This window comes from Phaenicophaeus curvirostris, chromosome 1 (assembly GCF_032191515.1).
Source record: "Phaenicophaeus curvirostris isolate KB17595 chromosome 1, BPBGC_Pcur_1.0, whole genome shotgun sequence".
Classification (NCBI taxonomy): domain Eukaryota; kingdom Metazoa; phylum Chordata; class Aves; order Cuculiformes; family Cuculidae; genus Phaenicophaeus; species Phaenicophaeus curvirostris.
In genome coordinates this window covers 94,212,603-94,227,483 of record NC_091392.1, presented here as the reverse complement: position 1 = coordinate 94,227,483, position 14,881 = coordinate 94,212,603, and the positions used below count along the sequence as shown (strand labels likewise).

The 14,881-nt window shown below is 41.1% G+C and overlaps 1 protein-coding gene across 1 annotated transcript in view; it reads left to right on the top strand.

The window, feature by feature from the left end:
* MYH15 (myosin heavy chain 15) overlaps nucleotides 1–14,881 on the top strand; it is a 47,057-nt gene that overhangs the window by 23,759 nt on the left and 8,417 nt on the right. The window contains exons 20-35 of the mRNA XM_069868572.1: nucleotides 237–324; nucleotides 555–672; nucleotides 956–1,079; nucleotides 1,784–1,920; nucleotides 2,290–2,545; nucleotides 2,828–3,070; nucleotides 3,661–3,837; nucleotides 4,366–4,511; nucleotides 5,131–5,221; nucleotides 6,205–6,594; nucleotides 7,450–7,576; nucleotides 8,057–8,175; nucleotides 8,658–8,854; nucleotides 9,852–10,201; nucleotides 10,767–10,891; nucleotides 13,246–13,361. Coding sequence (XP_069724673.1) covers nucleotides 237–324; nucleotides 555–672; nucleotides 956–1,079; nucleotides 1,784–1,920; nucleotides 2,290–2,545; nucleotides 2,828–3,070; nucleotides 3,661–3,837; nucleotides 4,366–4,511; nucleotides 5,131–5,221; nucleotides 6,205–6,594; nucleotides 7,450–7,576; nucleotides 8,057–8,175; nucleotides 8,658–8,854; nucleotides 9,852–10,201; nucleotides 10,767–10,891; nucleotides 13,246–13,361 — 2,804 coding nt within the window. The remainder of the gene's footprint in view (nucleotides 1–236; nucleotides 325–554; nucleotides 673–955; nucleotides 1,080–1,783; nucleotides 1,921–2,289; nucleotides 2,546–2,827; nucleotides 3,071–3,660; nucleotides 3,838–4,365; nucleotides 4,512–5,130; nucleotides 5,222–6,204; nucleotides 6,595–7,449; nucleotides 7,577–8,056; nucleotides 8,176–8,657; nucleotides 8,855–9,851; nucleotides 10,202–10,766; nucleotides 10,892–13,245; nucleotides 13,362–14,881) is intronic.

Genomic DNA, 14,881 nt, shown 5'->3' with positions numbered 1-14,881 from the left:
ATGATACTGTATCTTGTTTCTGATATTTCTGGGGTTGTAAGTAAAACACGTGTCTTCTTAAGACTTTGCTAAAACTGATGTGGATTCCTATAATAAAGTTAATTTGTACTTTGGTTTATTTGAACACATTTCTCTCTAATAATTTTGGTAATCTTACAATTTTGTTGGAGGAAATAAGTGTTTGGATTTCCACTAGACTGCCAAAGCTAATTGTGTTTTTAATATGCCTGTTCCAGGAAAATTTGAATAAGCTGATGACTAATCTAAGATCTACAGCCCCTCACTTTGTACGATGCATTATCCCAAATGAATCAAAAACTCCAGGTATGGAAAATACAACAGTCTTAAAATTTCAGTATATTTTAACTATGTCATTCCAATACTTATTTCCAAGTCTCCAGATTGTACTTAAATACTGTGTGTGCTGTTCACCTTTTCCAACGGTGTTGCTCTTTCAGGAGATGACACCTCACATTTTCCAGTTCCCTTGGTGAAATGAAGAGTAGGCCCTATAGAGAAGGTCCATTTAATTTAGCCTTGGTTTTCCCTTGTAGGTGAAATGGATGCTTTCCTTGTCTTGCATCAGCTCCGCTGTAATGGTGTTCTGGAAGGCATCCGCATTTGCCGTAAGGGTTTCCCAAACAGGGTGCTTTACGCTGACTTTAAACAAAGGTAATGCAGAGCTGTGTTGTCTCCTGTCCTAACCTATCAGTCAAAATAAGCAAAGCACGTCTTCTCATTTTTATTTGTGATATTTAATTCTATTCAAGTTTATTTTCCATCCAGTTTGCCTGAATGTGGAAGACAGAATTCTGCTCTTGCTTGTGTATGTGTAGATGCAAATTAGGAAATTACTCTAGGTGATTTTCTTTTTTAAGTTTTTGGGGAAGAGGGGGAAAAAAAACCTTAGCAGAATCTAGGCCAATTTTACTCATTGTTCATCTGTTATTAACAGGTACCGCATCCTGAATCCAGGTGCAATCCCAGAAGATAAGTTTGTGGATAGCAGAAAAGCTGCTGAAAAATTGTTGGCATCTTTAGATGTTGACCATAACCAATATCGATTTGGACACACCAAAGTAAGCAGAAAAGATCATCACTGCTTATGTAAAGAGAAAAGCGATGTATCTGATATCTAATGTGCAGAATAGGATGTCATGCTATTTCTGGTAATGGTAATTAATGAAGAGTTAATAATACATGGAACCAGCAATGTAAGAGCAAAGTGATATGAATTTTTAAGCTGTGGTAGAAGAGTTTTACTTTTCTAGCTCAAGCTCCCCCTCAAAGCTTTTACTACTGCAACACTACAAGTGGACACAGCAGCAGCTGATGGTTCATGCTTCCCACTAAAACAATAGTGTATTTAATATAATATAGGAACACTCAAACATATATGGACCACAAGGTCAGCTGCAGCTTCTGAAATGAGGCCATGTGCAATTATGACATGATCCCATCAGCAGGGATCTCTGGGAGCTGGGACTTGTGGTTCAGCTGACCTGCTCTGAACCCTGCCACAGCTGATAAGTACTGTGGTAAGAAATATGTAGCAATAAAACGGTTTGGCTTATTCAAAACTGGGGAGATGAGACCCAGTTTTAAAACAACTTTGGAACTGTACAGTGCAGTCCCTGACACGAGTAATATTTGGCCCTCTATAATCTTTTACTTTATAAAGTGTCAATAAAAGCACTATTCTTCTGAATGATTTCAATAAGATCTATGTAACTCTGAAATGAAATCATTATTTATGGGGAAATGACATCTGTGCATGCACCAGGTGTTCTTCAAGGCTGGTCTCTTGGGCCATCTAGAAGAAATGAGGGATGAGAGGCTTGCGAAAATCTTAACAATGATCCAGGCAAGAGCACGTGGCAGACTGATGCGGATCGAGTTTCAGAAGATAGTGGAGCGCAGGTATGAATGCACCCTCTTATATCTTAACAGATAATTAGTCATTACCATTTAATTATATTTGGGATAGAGCTATTATTACAGTCCCTGAGGCTATAGCTAACCCTAAATTTAAGGATTAAAGTGAATGTATGATAAAAATAATGGCAACTGTACATTAATTGCCTGCAGCTCTAGTAAAAATCACATCCGGAAATTTTTCGTGTCCTGGAAGATCAAGAGATATGGAGGAAGTTTCTTGCCTATTTTGGAACCTAGTTCCCAAAATTACAGAGAACAAAGCCATAAAACTGACCAAGAATAAAAAACAATCTCAATTTCTCAATTCAGGCTAAGCTTTAGGGAATTTTGTTTGTTGTCTTCTTAAACCAGGGATGCCCTTCTTGTAATTCAATGGAACATCCGCGCTTTTATGGCTGTGAAGAACTGGCCCTGGATGAAGCTTTTCTTTAAGATCAAACCTCTTCTGAAATCTGCAGAAACTGAAAAGGAGATGGCAAATATGAAGGAAGAGTTCTTGAAACTGAAGGAGGCCCTAGAAAAATCTGAGGCCAGGAGAAAAGAACTTGAAGAAAAGCAAGTCTCTTTAGTTCAGGAAAAAAATGATTTGCTTCTCCAGCTCCAAGCTGTGAGTAGACACATATATACATATATTTATTACATGTCCTTTGAAACTCAGAGGCTTATAGACCAGGCTGTTAATGCGATTCAAATAAAATAAGCTATTGGTGTTGTCAGAGTCTTGCCAAAAATTAGAGCAGATAGAAAGTCTCGCATTCTGGTATATAACCTTACACTGCCCTGTAGCATTGGATCAGGCCCTCTGACCACTTAAAGGATAGAGGAGGGAAGTGGGGGGGCGGAAAAGGGCCAGGTAGTCATTGCTGTCCTTTTCCTTGTGTCACACCAGGAGCAAGACACTCTGGCAGATGCTGAAGAACGATGTGACTTGTTGATTAAATCCAAGATTCAGCTAGAGGCCAAAGTCAAAGAACTGACGGAACGAGTTGAGGATGAGGAAGAGATGAATTCTGAGCTGACTTCTAAGAAGAGAAAATTGGAAGATGAGTGCTCAGAGCTCAAGAAAGATATTGATGATCTTGAAATAACACTTGCAAAAGTAGAGAAAGAGAAGCATGCTACTGAAAACAAGGTACCTTTAGAACTTCCCCATGTATTCAAAAGAGGTTGGGCATGGATTACCTTTATGACAGGAGCTTTTCTGATGCTTTTACACTCAGTTTTACAGGCCATACTGAAGGATCAGTATATACAGAGTTATTTGACCTTATAAGAAAATATCTTAATTCTGAGCCTGTTTCCCTTTTTCCGAAGTGAGCTTTGCTGCAATTCAGCTGAAGAATTATGTCTAGTTTGGACATTTTTAAGTAAACAATTTTCTGCTGTAATCATAAGTTCTTCCAGCTCTTCTTCTTAGAGCCTGAAAATGTAAAGTTCATCTCCTACTTCTGTCAAAGGGAATCAGAAGCAGGAGTCCACCACAATGGGAGTGATGCTGAAAAGAATGTAGTAAATTTGAAAGAATGTACTAAATCCACAACAAGAGCTGGTATACATTGGCCCCCTTGATGAAAAGTTCACTCAAAAAGCCACAAGGGGCTGGGCAGGAGAGATATGTCTTTCTTTCCGTGCATATAAGTTCAGTACAGACAGTCAGTTGAGCCAGGTTATGATAATACCTGGCTTCAAAGTCTAACAAATACATTTTCCTTCTTCACACAGGTCAAAAATCTGACAGAAGAAATGGCCACTCTTGATGAAAATATCAGCAAACTTGCTAAGGAGAAAAAGTCCTTGCAGGAAGCTCATCAGCAAGTTCTGGATGACCTACAAGCAGAGGAGGACAAGGTCAACACACTGAGCAAAGCTAAAGTGAAACTAGAACAGCAAGTAGATGATGTAAGCTGGCTTTGCCCTTGCGTTTGCCCAGGCTTGTTTGTCTACCATTTACAGTTTTCTTGAGTCTGAAACGTTGCAAAGCTTCGAAATGTATTCCTGTCCTTTTAGAAATGATTGAGGATTTAGAAGTACAGTCATTGTACTGTCTGTAAAAGGTATACGCTATAAAAAGGAGAGCTATAAAAACTTACCTGTGTAGTTCAGCCTTTGAAAGGAGTGGGATAACAACAGAAAATCCACTCAGTTTGTATTTGCTGTCTGACTGGCATGAAGTCAAACAGAACTTTGCTATTAAGGGAACTGTAATGCTTGCACAAATGTAAAGCATGGGCTAAGCCTTATGTTACATTTCTTTAGTCCATATGCCCACTGGCTGCTAGAAACCAAAAAATGTAAAATAGGCTGCTTGTACTTAAGTACTTCTGCTTCACAGCATGCTAGAGCTCAGCACAACTAGGCTTAGCACATGTTTCATTGTTTTAAACCATCTCTGTTCAATATATTTAATAAGTAACTTTGTTCCTAAAGCTTGAAGGCTCACTTGAACAAGAGAAGAAAGTGAGGATGGACCTAGAGAGGGCAAAACGCAAACTGGAAGGGGATTTGAAGCTGACCCAAGAGAGTGTCATGGACTTGGAGAACGATAAGCTGCAGATGGAAGAAAAGCTAAAAAAGTAAGAGATTGATTCTGCTGTACAAAATAAAGCCACAGAGTTACCAAGGTCGTTTCAGAGCCTTCAAGTGTGTTATCCTGCTCTGATGGTGGCTACAGGAAACTTCATGAGGAAAGAGTGTGCAGCCAAGGAGGGAGGGAAAAATCACTTTTACATGTGCATGGTATACCTGAAATGCTAGAATTCATTACACTTTCCAGCATTTAAAAAAAACCCAAAAACATAAAACAAACAACAATCAAGACTACTCTTTTATGCTTTTCATTGCTTGTAGGAGAAAGCAGAAGGAATTGTCTGAGTTTTTCATTCCAACTAGTTGTTACAATATTGTTGAAAGACCTGACTCCATCAAATGTATTTTTCTATTGAGTCTGAAAATAACATTACTTTTGTATGATACAAAGAATCATAAATATAATTGCACAAATGCATGCAGAGTCTTGACTTGGAAAATGCTGCTTAGAAGAAGATGTGTTTTCATGCAAATATCAATACATGAGGATTGCTTTCATTTTTAGATACGTTACAAGTTTTATTGAACAACTCTCTAAAGATTACAAAAGCCTAACTTGAAGCTACAGGGAAAATTGTCACAGTAGGATTTTCCTTTCTGTGGCAGGAAAGAATTTGAAATGAGCCAGCTGAATTCCAAGATAGAAGATGAACAAGCTATAGTGATGCAGCTGCAGAAGAAGATCAAGGAGCTTCAGGTCAGCTTGCTTCTTTCTTATTTATCTGAGGAGGAGCTCTTTTTTTGTGCCTCACTGAAGGGCTCTGCAGAGACTTTTCACGGCTAGCTGCAGCTCAGCTTTGAAACCCAAAGTGGTGAACGTCTGTAGCTTCCCAGAATGATCCTTTTCCCTCTCAAAATGCTTGCTTTGTAATGGTTCCTTCCCAGTAGTAGGACGTATGACCACAGAATGCTAGTGGTTTCAGGCAAGGCAGAAAGACTTTTGTGCTTTGTTTTAAGAAAATAATATTGTTCCAAACCATGGAGGGGGGATGGATACTGGGGAGGAGTTCGGCAGTGATAAGCATAAATTTGAAATTTAGGGGAAGGGATCAAATGCAATTTTCAGAGAAATTAATGGGTCAAAGAAAGTCATCATAGTTCAGACAAAATGTCCTAAACCAAAATGTCATCCCTAGTTTTTGTAAAGACCACTTGTATAACTTGGATATGAAGTATAGATTGGTCAAAATGTTTCATGAAAAAAGACTGCTCCCATTGAATATTCATTATCTATGGAGTTCTACACACTGCTGTATTTGAAATCCTGTCTTAACACTCCTAGAAAGAAGTTACTTGAGTCACAGAGCTCTTAGAACAAAAAGTACCCCCTCTTCAATGACAATTTGTTGCTGCTACTCCTTCTATCAAGTAACTTCTCTCATGTACTTCAACTGAATGTCAAGTACATGTGTATAAGGTCAATGCAATTGACCTAAATGTCTTGAACTAGAGCTTGGAGAGCAATCTTCTGCGAGAAAGATGCGACTCATCCTTATTACTTTAGCTCAAGATCTGATTTATTGGCAGAAATGGACAAGTTCCTGTGCTTCCACCTGTGTTGTAAAGTGTGGCCTGGCAGAGGGTTTAACAATTTAATGTTAACAATTTTAACATGCTTCAAAATATTCCTACGGGAATCGTCATGAAGGTGACACAAAGGTTCTTGTGTCTCTTTGGTAGGCTCGTATAGAAGAACTAGAAGAGGAGTTGGAAGCAGAAAGAGCCGCTCGAGCCAAGGTGGAAAAGCAGAGATCAGATTTGGCCCGAGAGCTGGAGGAGTTAAGTGAGCGACTTGAGGAGGCTGGAGGAGCCACAGCTGCCCAGCTGGAGATGAACAAGAAACGTGAGGCAGAGTTCCTGAAGCTGCGGAGGGACCTTGAGGAGGCCACACTGCACTACGAAGCCACAGCTGCCACCCTGAGGAAGAAGCATGCAGACAGTGTAGCTGAGATGGGGGAGCAACTGGACAACCTGCAGCGGGTCAAGCAGAAACTGGAAAAGGAGAAAAGCGAGCTAAAGATGGAAGTGGATGATCTGACATCCAACATGGAGCAGATGGTCAAGGGAAAAGTAAGGGTCCTGAAGGCTTCCCAGAACATGTGGTAGGGCTGAAGTGTTTTAGAAGGTAGTGTCTTGCAGTCTGAGGGTGTTTATTTGCACAATGTTCTCCTTTCCCCAGATGGTGGTATAACCCTTCTTACCTGGAGATGGGGCAGTATTTAAGATAGCATGTCTGAAACATGTAATGCATCCTCAGTCACAGGAATATTGTTTATCTGTGTAAGTCAGAGCACCAAACTGCGTCACTTAAATTGTGCTCCCTCGGGCTAGTGATGACTGGGGTAGTGCCATCCAAGGGTGGGTATCTCCCATCCTAAGCAGAGTCCTCTCAAATCATGCCCTTGGTTCACAGTGTTTTGCAGTGAATTTTGTTTCTTGAGTAGATAATCTTGGTAGCTTTCAGAGCACTTGAAAGAGTTCTTTCAGTGCAAGTGAAGACAAGAAATTTCAGTATTCTGAGAGTTAGAAAGCTGTCATCAAACTCAATTTATGATAAATGGCAATTAAAACAGAATCAGTAAAGCAATTTTCATTGGAGGTGATTTTCCCATCTAGCAATTAGGAGCCTTATGCCTGAACTTCACAGACATGTGATTGCTTTTGAAGTTCTTATAGTCTTTTTATGCTGGTGCTTCAGCTCAGAACACAGTCCAGGGAAAACAAATGGGGAAGGTGGCCTGGTGTGGGGAGACCTTCGGCCTGAGACTGTAGACACAGCTTTACTGCTGTGGTATTTGTGTCTTTGCTCTCTGTGCTTCCCTCTTTCTTTGAAATGCAAACAAAAAGATACATTTGGAAGGTTGCTGCTTCCAAATGGCTGCTTGGATGCTACAAATTTCTCATGTCTCTTCTGATTCCTGTTAGGCAAATGCAGAAAAACTTTGTCGCACTTACGAAGACCATCTGAACGAGACCAAAACAAAACTTGACGAAATGACTCGCCTCATGAATGACCTCACTACCCAGAAGACAAAACTCCAGAGTGAGAATGGTATGTATGTGTTCAGCCTAAGAGAAGTTACTGGGAAACAGTCTACCAAGTGTGTCTCAGCTCTAGGTCAGTGAGATGTATTGTGCAATGGCACCAGTCTGAAGGTGGCTGGGTTAGAATTGCTGAATGAAGTAGTGGAATTATGTCTTTTCACTTTACTGTCTTCAATATTGTTATAGCCTTGGTGGTGGGATGACAACCTTGCCTTCCACTGGCTTTTAAAATAAACTTATAACCATATTTACGAGCATACGGTAATACCATCTCATGAGCTGAGATGGATGTGCTGGCTAGGTGCCCAGCTTCAGGAACAAGGACCAAAAGTTACCGCTTTGGAAGAAGCTTCACAAGAGACCAGATACAATCACTGTTAGTTCTTTTCATCTGCAGAATTAGACAGATGGGATTTTGATTTTGGCTGAGACTTTGTAATTTCCTGGTCTTAATTTTTTTGTTTTGTTTTGTTATATCCTGTGACAGGGGAATTTGTAAGACAGCTTGAAGAGAAAGAGTCACTGATAAGTCAGCTGTCCCGGGGGAAAACATCATTTACACAACAGATTGAAGAACTTAGGAGGCAGCTAGAAGAGGAAACCAAGGTAATGTTTTGATTGTGTCTCATTCATTGAGGGGGAACAGGAAAAAAATACTCATGTTCACTTATAACCTAGATAAAAGCTGAAATGAAACATAGGAATAAGTATGCTTCCTGGTAATTGTACTGATATCAGTTCCTGCCCGTAACTGAGGCAAGCCACAGGAGAAGAGTCTGGGAAATGATCAACATCCATAACTGCTAATTAAAACTTACCCAGTAGTATAGCTAAAATCTCAGATCTTGTATCTTAAAAGTTTGGATGCTTCTGCAAAGATGTTAGTCTTCATCTGAGCTTCCTCAGCATGTCACCAGTTAGGAATGACTTCGAACATTTCTTACCTCACTTGACCTGAACTGTCAGGGCCAGAGGCAAAACAAAAAAAAAAAAAAAAAGATTTAAACCTTCGTTTGAATTTCTAGGGGCTGTTTGTTTGGGGTTTGCTGTTGGTAACTGTACAATGCTGTGACCTTTTATCTCTGCAGTCCAAAAACGCCCTGGCTCATGCCCTGCAAGCAGCTAGGCATGACTGCGATCTCTTGCGGGAGCAGTATGAGGAGGAGCAAGAAGCCAAGGCAGAACTGCAGCGGGCACTCTCCAAGGGAAATGCGGAAGTGGCACAGTGGAGAACAAAGTATGAGACTGATGCCATTCAGAGAACCGAGGAGCTGGAAGATGCCAAGTAAGTGGGTTATGCAGGCTTCATTGTGCCCTCAGCTGGGAGGACTGTGCTGCTGGGTCTTGTTATGTTGTTAAATCCCTGGGTCTTGGGAGCTAAGGAAATAGGGCAATCTGGTTGGAAAAATCCCTCTGGCTCATTGCTGTCACTTGTGGCTGTTTTCTCCTGTTCTTTTCATTGTTTGGGCAGGTCAACGTTTCTGCTGAGTCCTTGTCCATGCGGTAGTGGATATGGATACTGGGATTTATTGAAAAACTAACAAGATTAAGTTACCTTTTTGGTTATCTCAGACACTCATTTGCTTTGCCCCAGCCCAGTGCTATGTTCCTTAGTCCTTGACTTCCCTTCCCAGCAGGGAGATTGGCTTGTGCTGTGCAGCCACTCATGATTCCCAGTCTCAGGTGTTATTGTGTAACAATACACCTCTAGCACCTGCTTCCAAACATCTCTGATGTGCGCCAGTTCACTTGTGGTACATTTTCTTTGTCTGGTATCTTCACTTCTTTCTGGGCCCTTTTCTTTTCAGGACCTATTCTTCTTGTCAGGACTCCCAGCCTCCTGTTTTCCCAGTCCAAACAGTCTATGAAGAAACGCCCAGGGTGTGACCAGACACCCCGATTCTGTTTCACATTTCTCAATTGGAGGAACGTGACACTTCCATTTAGACCAAGTGTTACCAAAATTTACAACCAGCCCGTCCCAGATATAGATAGCAAGTAGCAGGCTGCTGATTGATAGTTCAAAAGTTCAGTGTCAAATATTCACACACACATGCACAAAATTATCTGCTGCATCTCAGCATTGATAATTTAAGCTGGTTTTTCACCTGTCATAGACCCTTATTTCTAGAGGCTCAATTTCCCTGTTTCTTCCCCTTGCTCCCCCTCCCAGTTTTTCCTTCCAAAATCAATTAATTGAGATACCGGTTTGGTGTCATTTTTTCGGGATAGCATGGCAGAAGTGGCTGTTGGTCATTTCACTGTCTCTTCCCACCTGATAGGAAAAAGCTTGCTGCTCGCCTGCAAGAAGCTGAGGAAGCAATCGAGGCAGCCAATGCTAAGTGCTCTTCTCTGGAAAAGACAAAGCACAGGCTGCAGAACGAGCTGGAAGACATGATGATTGACCTGGAGAAGGCCAACTCAGCAGCTGCCTCCCTGGACAAGAAGCAACGTGGGTTTGACAAGATCATCAATGACTGGAAGCAGAAATACGAAGAGTCACAGGCTGAGCTAGAGGCTTCACAGAAGGAGGCCCGTGGCCTCAGCACTGAGCTCTTCAAGCTAAAGAATGCCTATGAGGAAACACTGGACCATCTGGAGACACTGAAAAGGGAAAACAAGAACCTCCAGGGTAAGTTTTATTCAGGCCCCACATCCAGTACAAGAGCCACACCAGCATGAGGAACCAGGCAGCTGGAGGAATGCAAGTGCCCTGTACCAGCTGTGGGGAAAGGCATTTCTCTGCTCCTTGAGACTAACTTCCTGATGTGTTTTCTAACGCTGACTGATGCTGGTAGTAAAAGTTTTAAATACAGAAGCTGGCATGGCTAGAGGAAAGCAGACTTCCCTTTGCTCACATGTCACTGACAGAGATGCCAGTCTCAGGGGAGGCACAAGATGACAAAGGTGCACCAGATGAAGCCTAGACATCTCCCAAAGCAGAGCACAGTGTTGCTAGCCTGTAGATCACAGATAAAAACTAACCTACTATGACCACCTTAAAAAACATTTATAAGAAAGTCTGTGCTTTCAGGTTAGTCAGGTAAAAAAATGTTCCTGTGATTGGAAGTAACACAGTGTTTGTGTGCAGACAAGCCCTTCAGGTAATAGTTTGAAGGTCCTGTATTCACAATCTGAGAACTGCAGTATGTTTGGTACACTCTGATGGCTACATCTGTCCCTCCTTTTTGTTTCAGAGGAGATTTCTGATCTGACCAATCAGATTAGTGAAGGAAACAAAAGCCTCCATGAAATAGAAAAAATCAAGAAACAAGTTGAACAAGAGAAGTCAGAGGTTCAGCTGGCTTTAGAAGAAGCAGAGGTAAGGAAAGAAAGCTCAAAGGATGTGGAGAGGATGTCTTTATCACAATTTTCCTTCCTTTTTCATCCTTTCAGCAACAAAGCCAATGTGTTGTTTGTTAGCAAGCTCCCACTTCCTCTGGTCTTGCTAGCTAGTGTTATCAAGAGTAACTGGTGACTTTCAGAAATGTCAGCTTTCAGATCATTAGGGGAGGCTCTTTTAAAGAAAGTGCCTTGTAGGTTTTGAGATTTTGTTGTTGAGGTTTTTATTTCTCCCTTACAGGAAGCACAGAAATCTTCTGCCCGCCTCCTGAAATTTCAGTCCTTGCTCACTTCAGCACAGAATATTTCAGTCTCTCAGGAAAAAGAAACTGTTGAGAATTATGGTCTTATACTATTTTATTGGATGTTTCTATTGTCTAATTTCCAACAGTGAATTCACCATTTGCTGGTTTTGAGAATAAGAAAACAAGCCTTTTGATGACTTTGCATTATATAAGGTCTCAGATACAGTGTTGGATACTGCAACACGCTTTTAAAAAAGGTAGCAGTCTCAGAAACCAGATGAAAACAGACAATTTAGAAAATCTTTGACTCCCACAGTTGGGTAAAGAAATTCAGCATCACTGCATTAATTTCTACAGTGGCAAGTATGTGTGTACCCAAGAAGGGTGCCTCATCCCAGTTTCCAGAAACAAGCCAACAATACTGAACAAGCCAAAAGGAAATCCTGGTTGTTCACTTAAAGGGCCCAGTTGTCAGGTTTTTTTAAAGTTTGCTTCATTGCAGAGCTAAGAAGAGATGTGGGTGTTGCTGGCTGGAAGCAACACAACACATAGCAAGGGATTTTTAGTGAAGGCTGCATTTCTTTTGAATTTTACTCTAAATAATATCTGCTAAATTGAACATCACCCAGCAACATGGATCCATTAATACCTTAAATACTGTGCACCTTTTGTCTGTTACAGGATGCTTTACACTTTGCAGGGATTGCACAGCCAAACAAACAGGTGTCCTGATCAGAGCAGAGGAAAGAACATGCCTTTTTTCCACAGCTCTGACATGTGGAGAGTGATTATATGCTCTGTCAATAAGTAAGAAAGAATACATCGGTTCTTGAGGGATCTAAGCCACACACTTTACTTTCCTCAACCATGTGGAATGGCTCAGTGATGTTAGGAATTAAAACAAAGTAAAGTGGTGATGTATTTTATTCTAATCATGAAAGAAATGGTTTAATGTAGATTTTCTCCCTTCCTTATGAATTTGGGTCTCTGGCAGTCACTGCTGACAACACAGTGCAACCATGTGCCATTCCCACTAATATGTTGTGGCTCCTTAGCATGAAGCGTGCGTTTGACTGACCTCTGTTTGCTGCACGGTGGCCAGAGATTAGCAAGGATTTTGTCTTCAGCATCTCCATTCTGCTTCCATCATTCCATGGGAAGCATAGCTAAGCCCGTGCAATCCTACCCTTCAGAGAGCACTGCCAAAATGCATGGTGCTCAGTTCTGTGCTTTCCCTCCCCCTTGCGAGCAAGGAGATAGAATGCCACTGAGCCTTTTATGCAAGACCTGGGAGTCAGAGGCCCTGTTATTTCACTATGGGCTGTTGTCAGCTTAGCTCTTGACCTCCATTTGAGAGAGACGTAAGAAAAAGACATAGTAACAAATCTCCCTTGTTTCGTAGAGGTGTCTTCATGTTAATTGGAAAGAGCAGACGGAGTGGTTTTGCTTTTTGTCCTATAGAGCTGATGTCTGTTATTCCTTTCCTTGAAGTCATATTGCCCAATAAGATTGTATAACTGGGAGGCCTTCAACACTTCATGATTTAGAGAGATCTTTGTTAGCTGGGGGATATGTAGAGCTCTTCACTCTCTCAACAACAATCTTGCTTTAGCTTTTGCCTATCCCTTACGAGCCTGTGAATTTCCAGAGGGTGTCTGTACAAGGGTGCAGAGTGAGGAACGTCTGTTGATATCAGAACCGCGTAGACAGGACCTAAGGCATTTTTTTGTGAGCCACAGACCGCTTAATAATCTGTCCTCTGAGGAGCTTGCTACTCAGTTTTCTTGCTGCTCAGTTTTCCAGCTGCCAGCTTGCATTAGAAGGTAAACAAATGCATTGTTTTGCCACGTAAGCCGCTCATGTCCTTGCCTAGAGAGAGAGGCAGGGAGGAAACAATGCTATTAGGAATGCAAAGAAAAGTGTGAAGGAATCATCTTTGTGCAGCAGTTTATGATTTGAAAGAAATAAAATAAAATAAAATAAAATAAAATAAAATAAAATAAAATAAAATAAAATAAAATAAAATAAAATAAAATAAAATAAAATAAAATAAAATAGCAACTTCTGACCTTGGTGCTTTCTGTTTCAGGGAGCTTTGGAACATGAAGAAAGTAAGACCCTTCGTTTCCAGCTTGAACTTTCTCAGCTTAAAGCAGACTTTGAAAGGAAACTGACAGAAAAGGATGAAGAAATGGAAAATATAAGGTACTGTGCAGGAAGCAGCATGTTTTTTAAGGGGAAAGTCTCAAAATACCAGAAATATTCTCCAGACTCGAGCCAGTCAAATGCACCACAGGTTGTTACGCCAGTACAAGCACATCCTATCTGTACCAGAAACCAGAACAGCACTAATTATTTGCAAGGGGTACCCCTACCACATTGCTGTTTCTTAGTTCAAATATTCCTGTCGGTTCAGTCTCTGCCAGTGTACATGTACTTAACACATAGCAGCCATAACACAATTGCCTGGCACAACCAAGTCACAGCCAACCAAGGGCTGCGAAGTCTGTAAGTTTACTGTATGGAGACAAGTAGATATAGAGAGCTGCATTCTGCTTACCCTATAGGATGGCTGTCTCTCAAGCGGAACCATGGGGAAAATCAACAGTCCTACCTTAGTGGTGCTCAAAACGATATCTGAAAGCAATCTTTAGCTTTGCATTGACTTAATTTGTGCAGTTCTAGCTACATTGATTGTAAGAGGATTTGAGGAGCCGGCCCGTTATGTGTACGCCATTTAGGTAAGCAGTGAATATTGCAGAGGTACAGAAAGTATGAATATAAAAGGAGTGAAGTTTGCATGTGAAAGGAATAAAATGAAAATCAATTAGATGACAGGAGGATGATGTCTTTTGTATCTCCCCTCCTACCCAGCACAAACACTAGTCTGAAGAGTTACGGTCTTAAAATGATGCTATTCTGGGCCGGTTTTCCATCAGTGTTCGCATATGCAGTTCTTCAGAAAACCCTGGCGTTGAATTAGTCAGTGTTGTAGCACTAATGATCCAGGAACCACATGTTTGTTCGTTGTTTGGCTAAAGGGGAGGGGAGGGGAAGTCCAGGGCTCACCTTGGCCACCAGCATAGATACAAGATTAGTATATTAATTGTTCCAACAACAAGAATGTTTTTGACCTTTCAGACACTATCTCTGATGTCGTGCAGGTGTCTGGGTTACAGGGGTCTCAGGACAAGCTATTCTAATCAATGCTTTCTGTCTCGGCTTTGTTATGAGTGTTTTCCTGCTGAGTTGTTCAGCAGACGTGTTGTGCTGTTCACTGTGTGTCTAGGGCACAGTTCAGTATCTTGGTTAAACAATAAAGCCATCAAGGTTTTCCTTGTGACACACAGATTTCCCAGAACTCCCACACTGTCAGCAAAACTAGGCCAGTAGCAACATAAATATTCCCCTGTGTGAGTCATATCCTGTGCTTTGAGTTACCTTCTGGTTGTAAAAGAGCAAAACTTTCATTGTAGGACTTGACTGTGATAGAGTCAAGAAAATTAAGCTTCTGTCTGTATCTGTGTTGCAATTTTTACATTGGCACTAAGCTGCTTTTCACAGGGGACAAAGCTGTGAATTAAGGTGGGCTTAACCTCTTCTAACTTTGGATGCCCATAACATAAAATTCTATTCCTGAATTAATCCCCTTATAATTAAGCATGAGAAATGTGTTTCAACATCTACTTTATAACACAATAAATTGTAGCTTACATATGCCATTT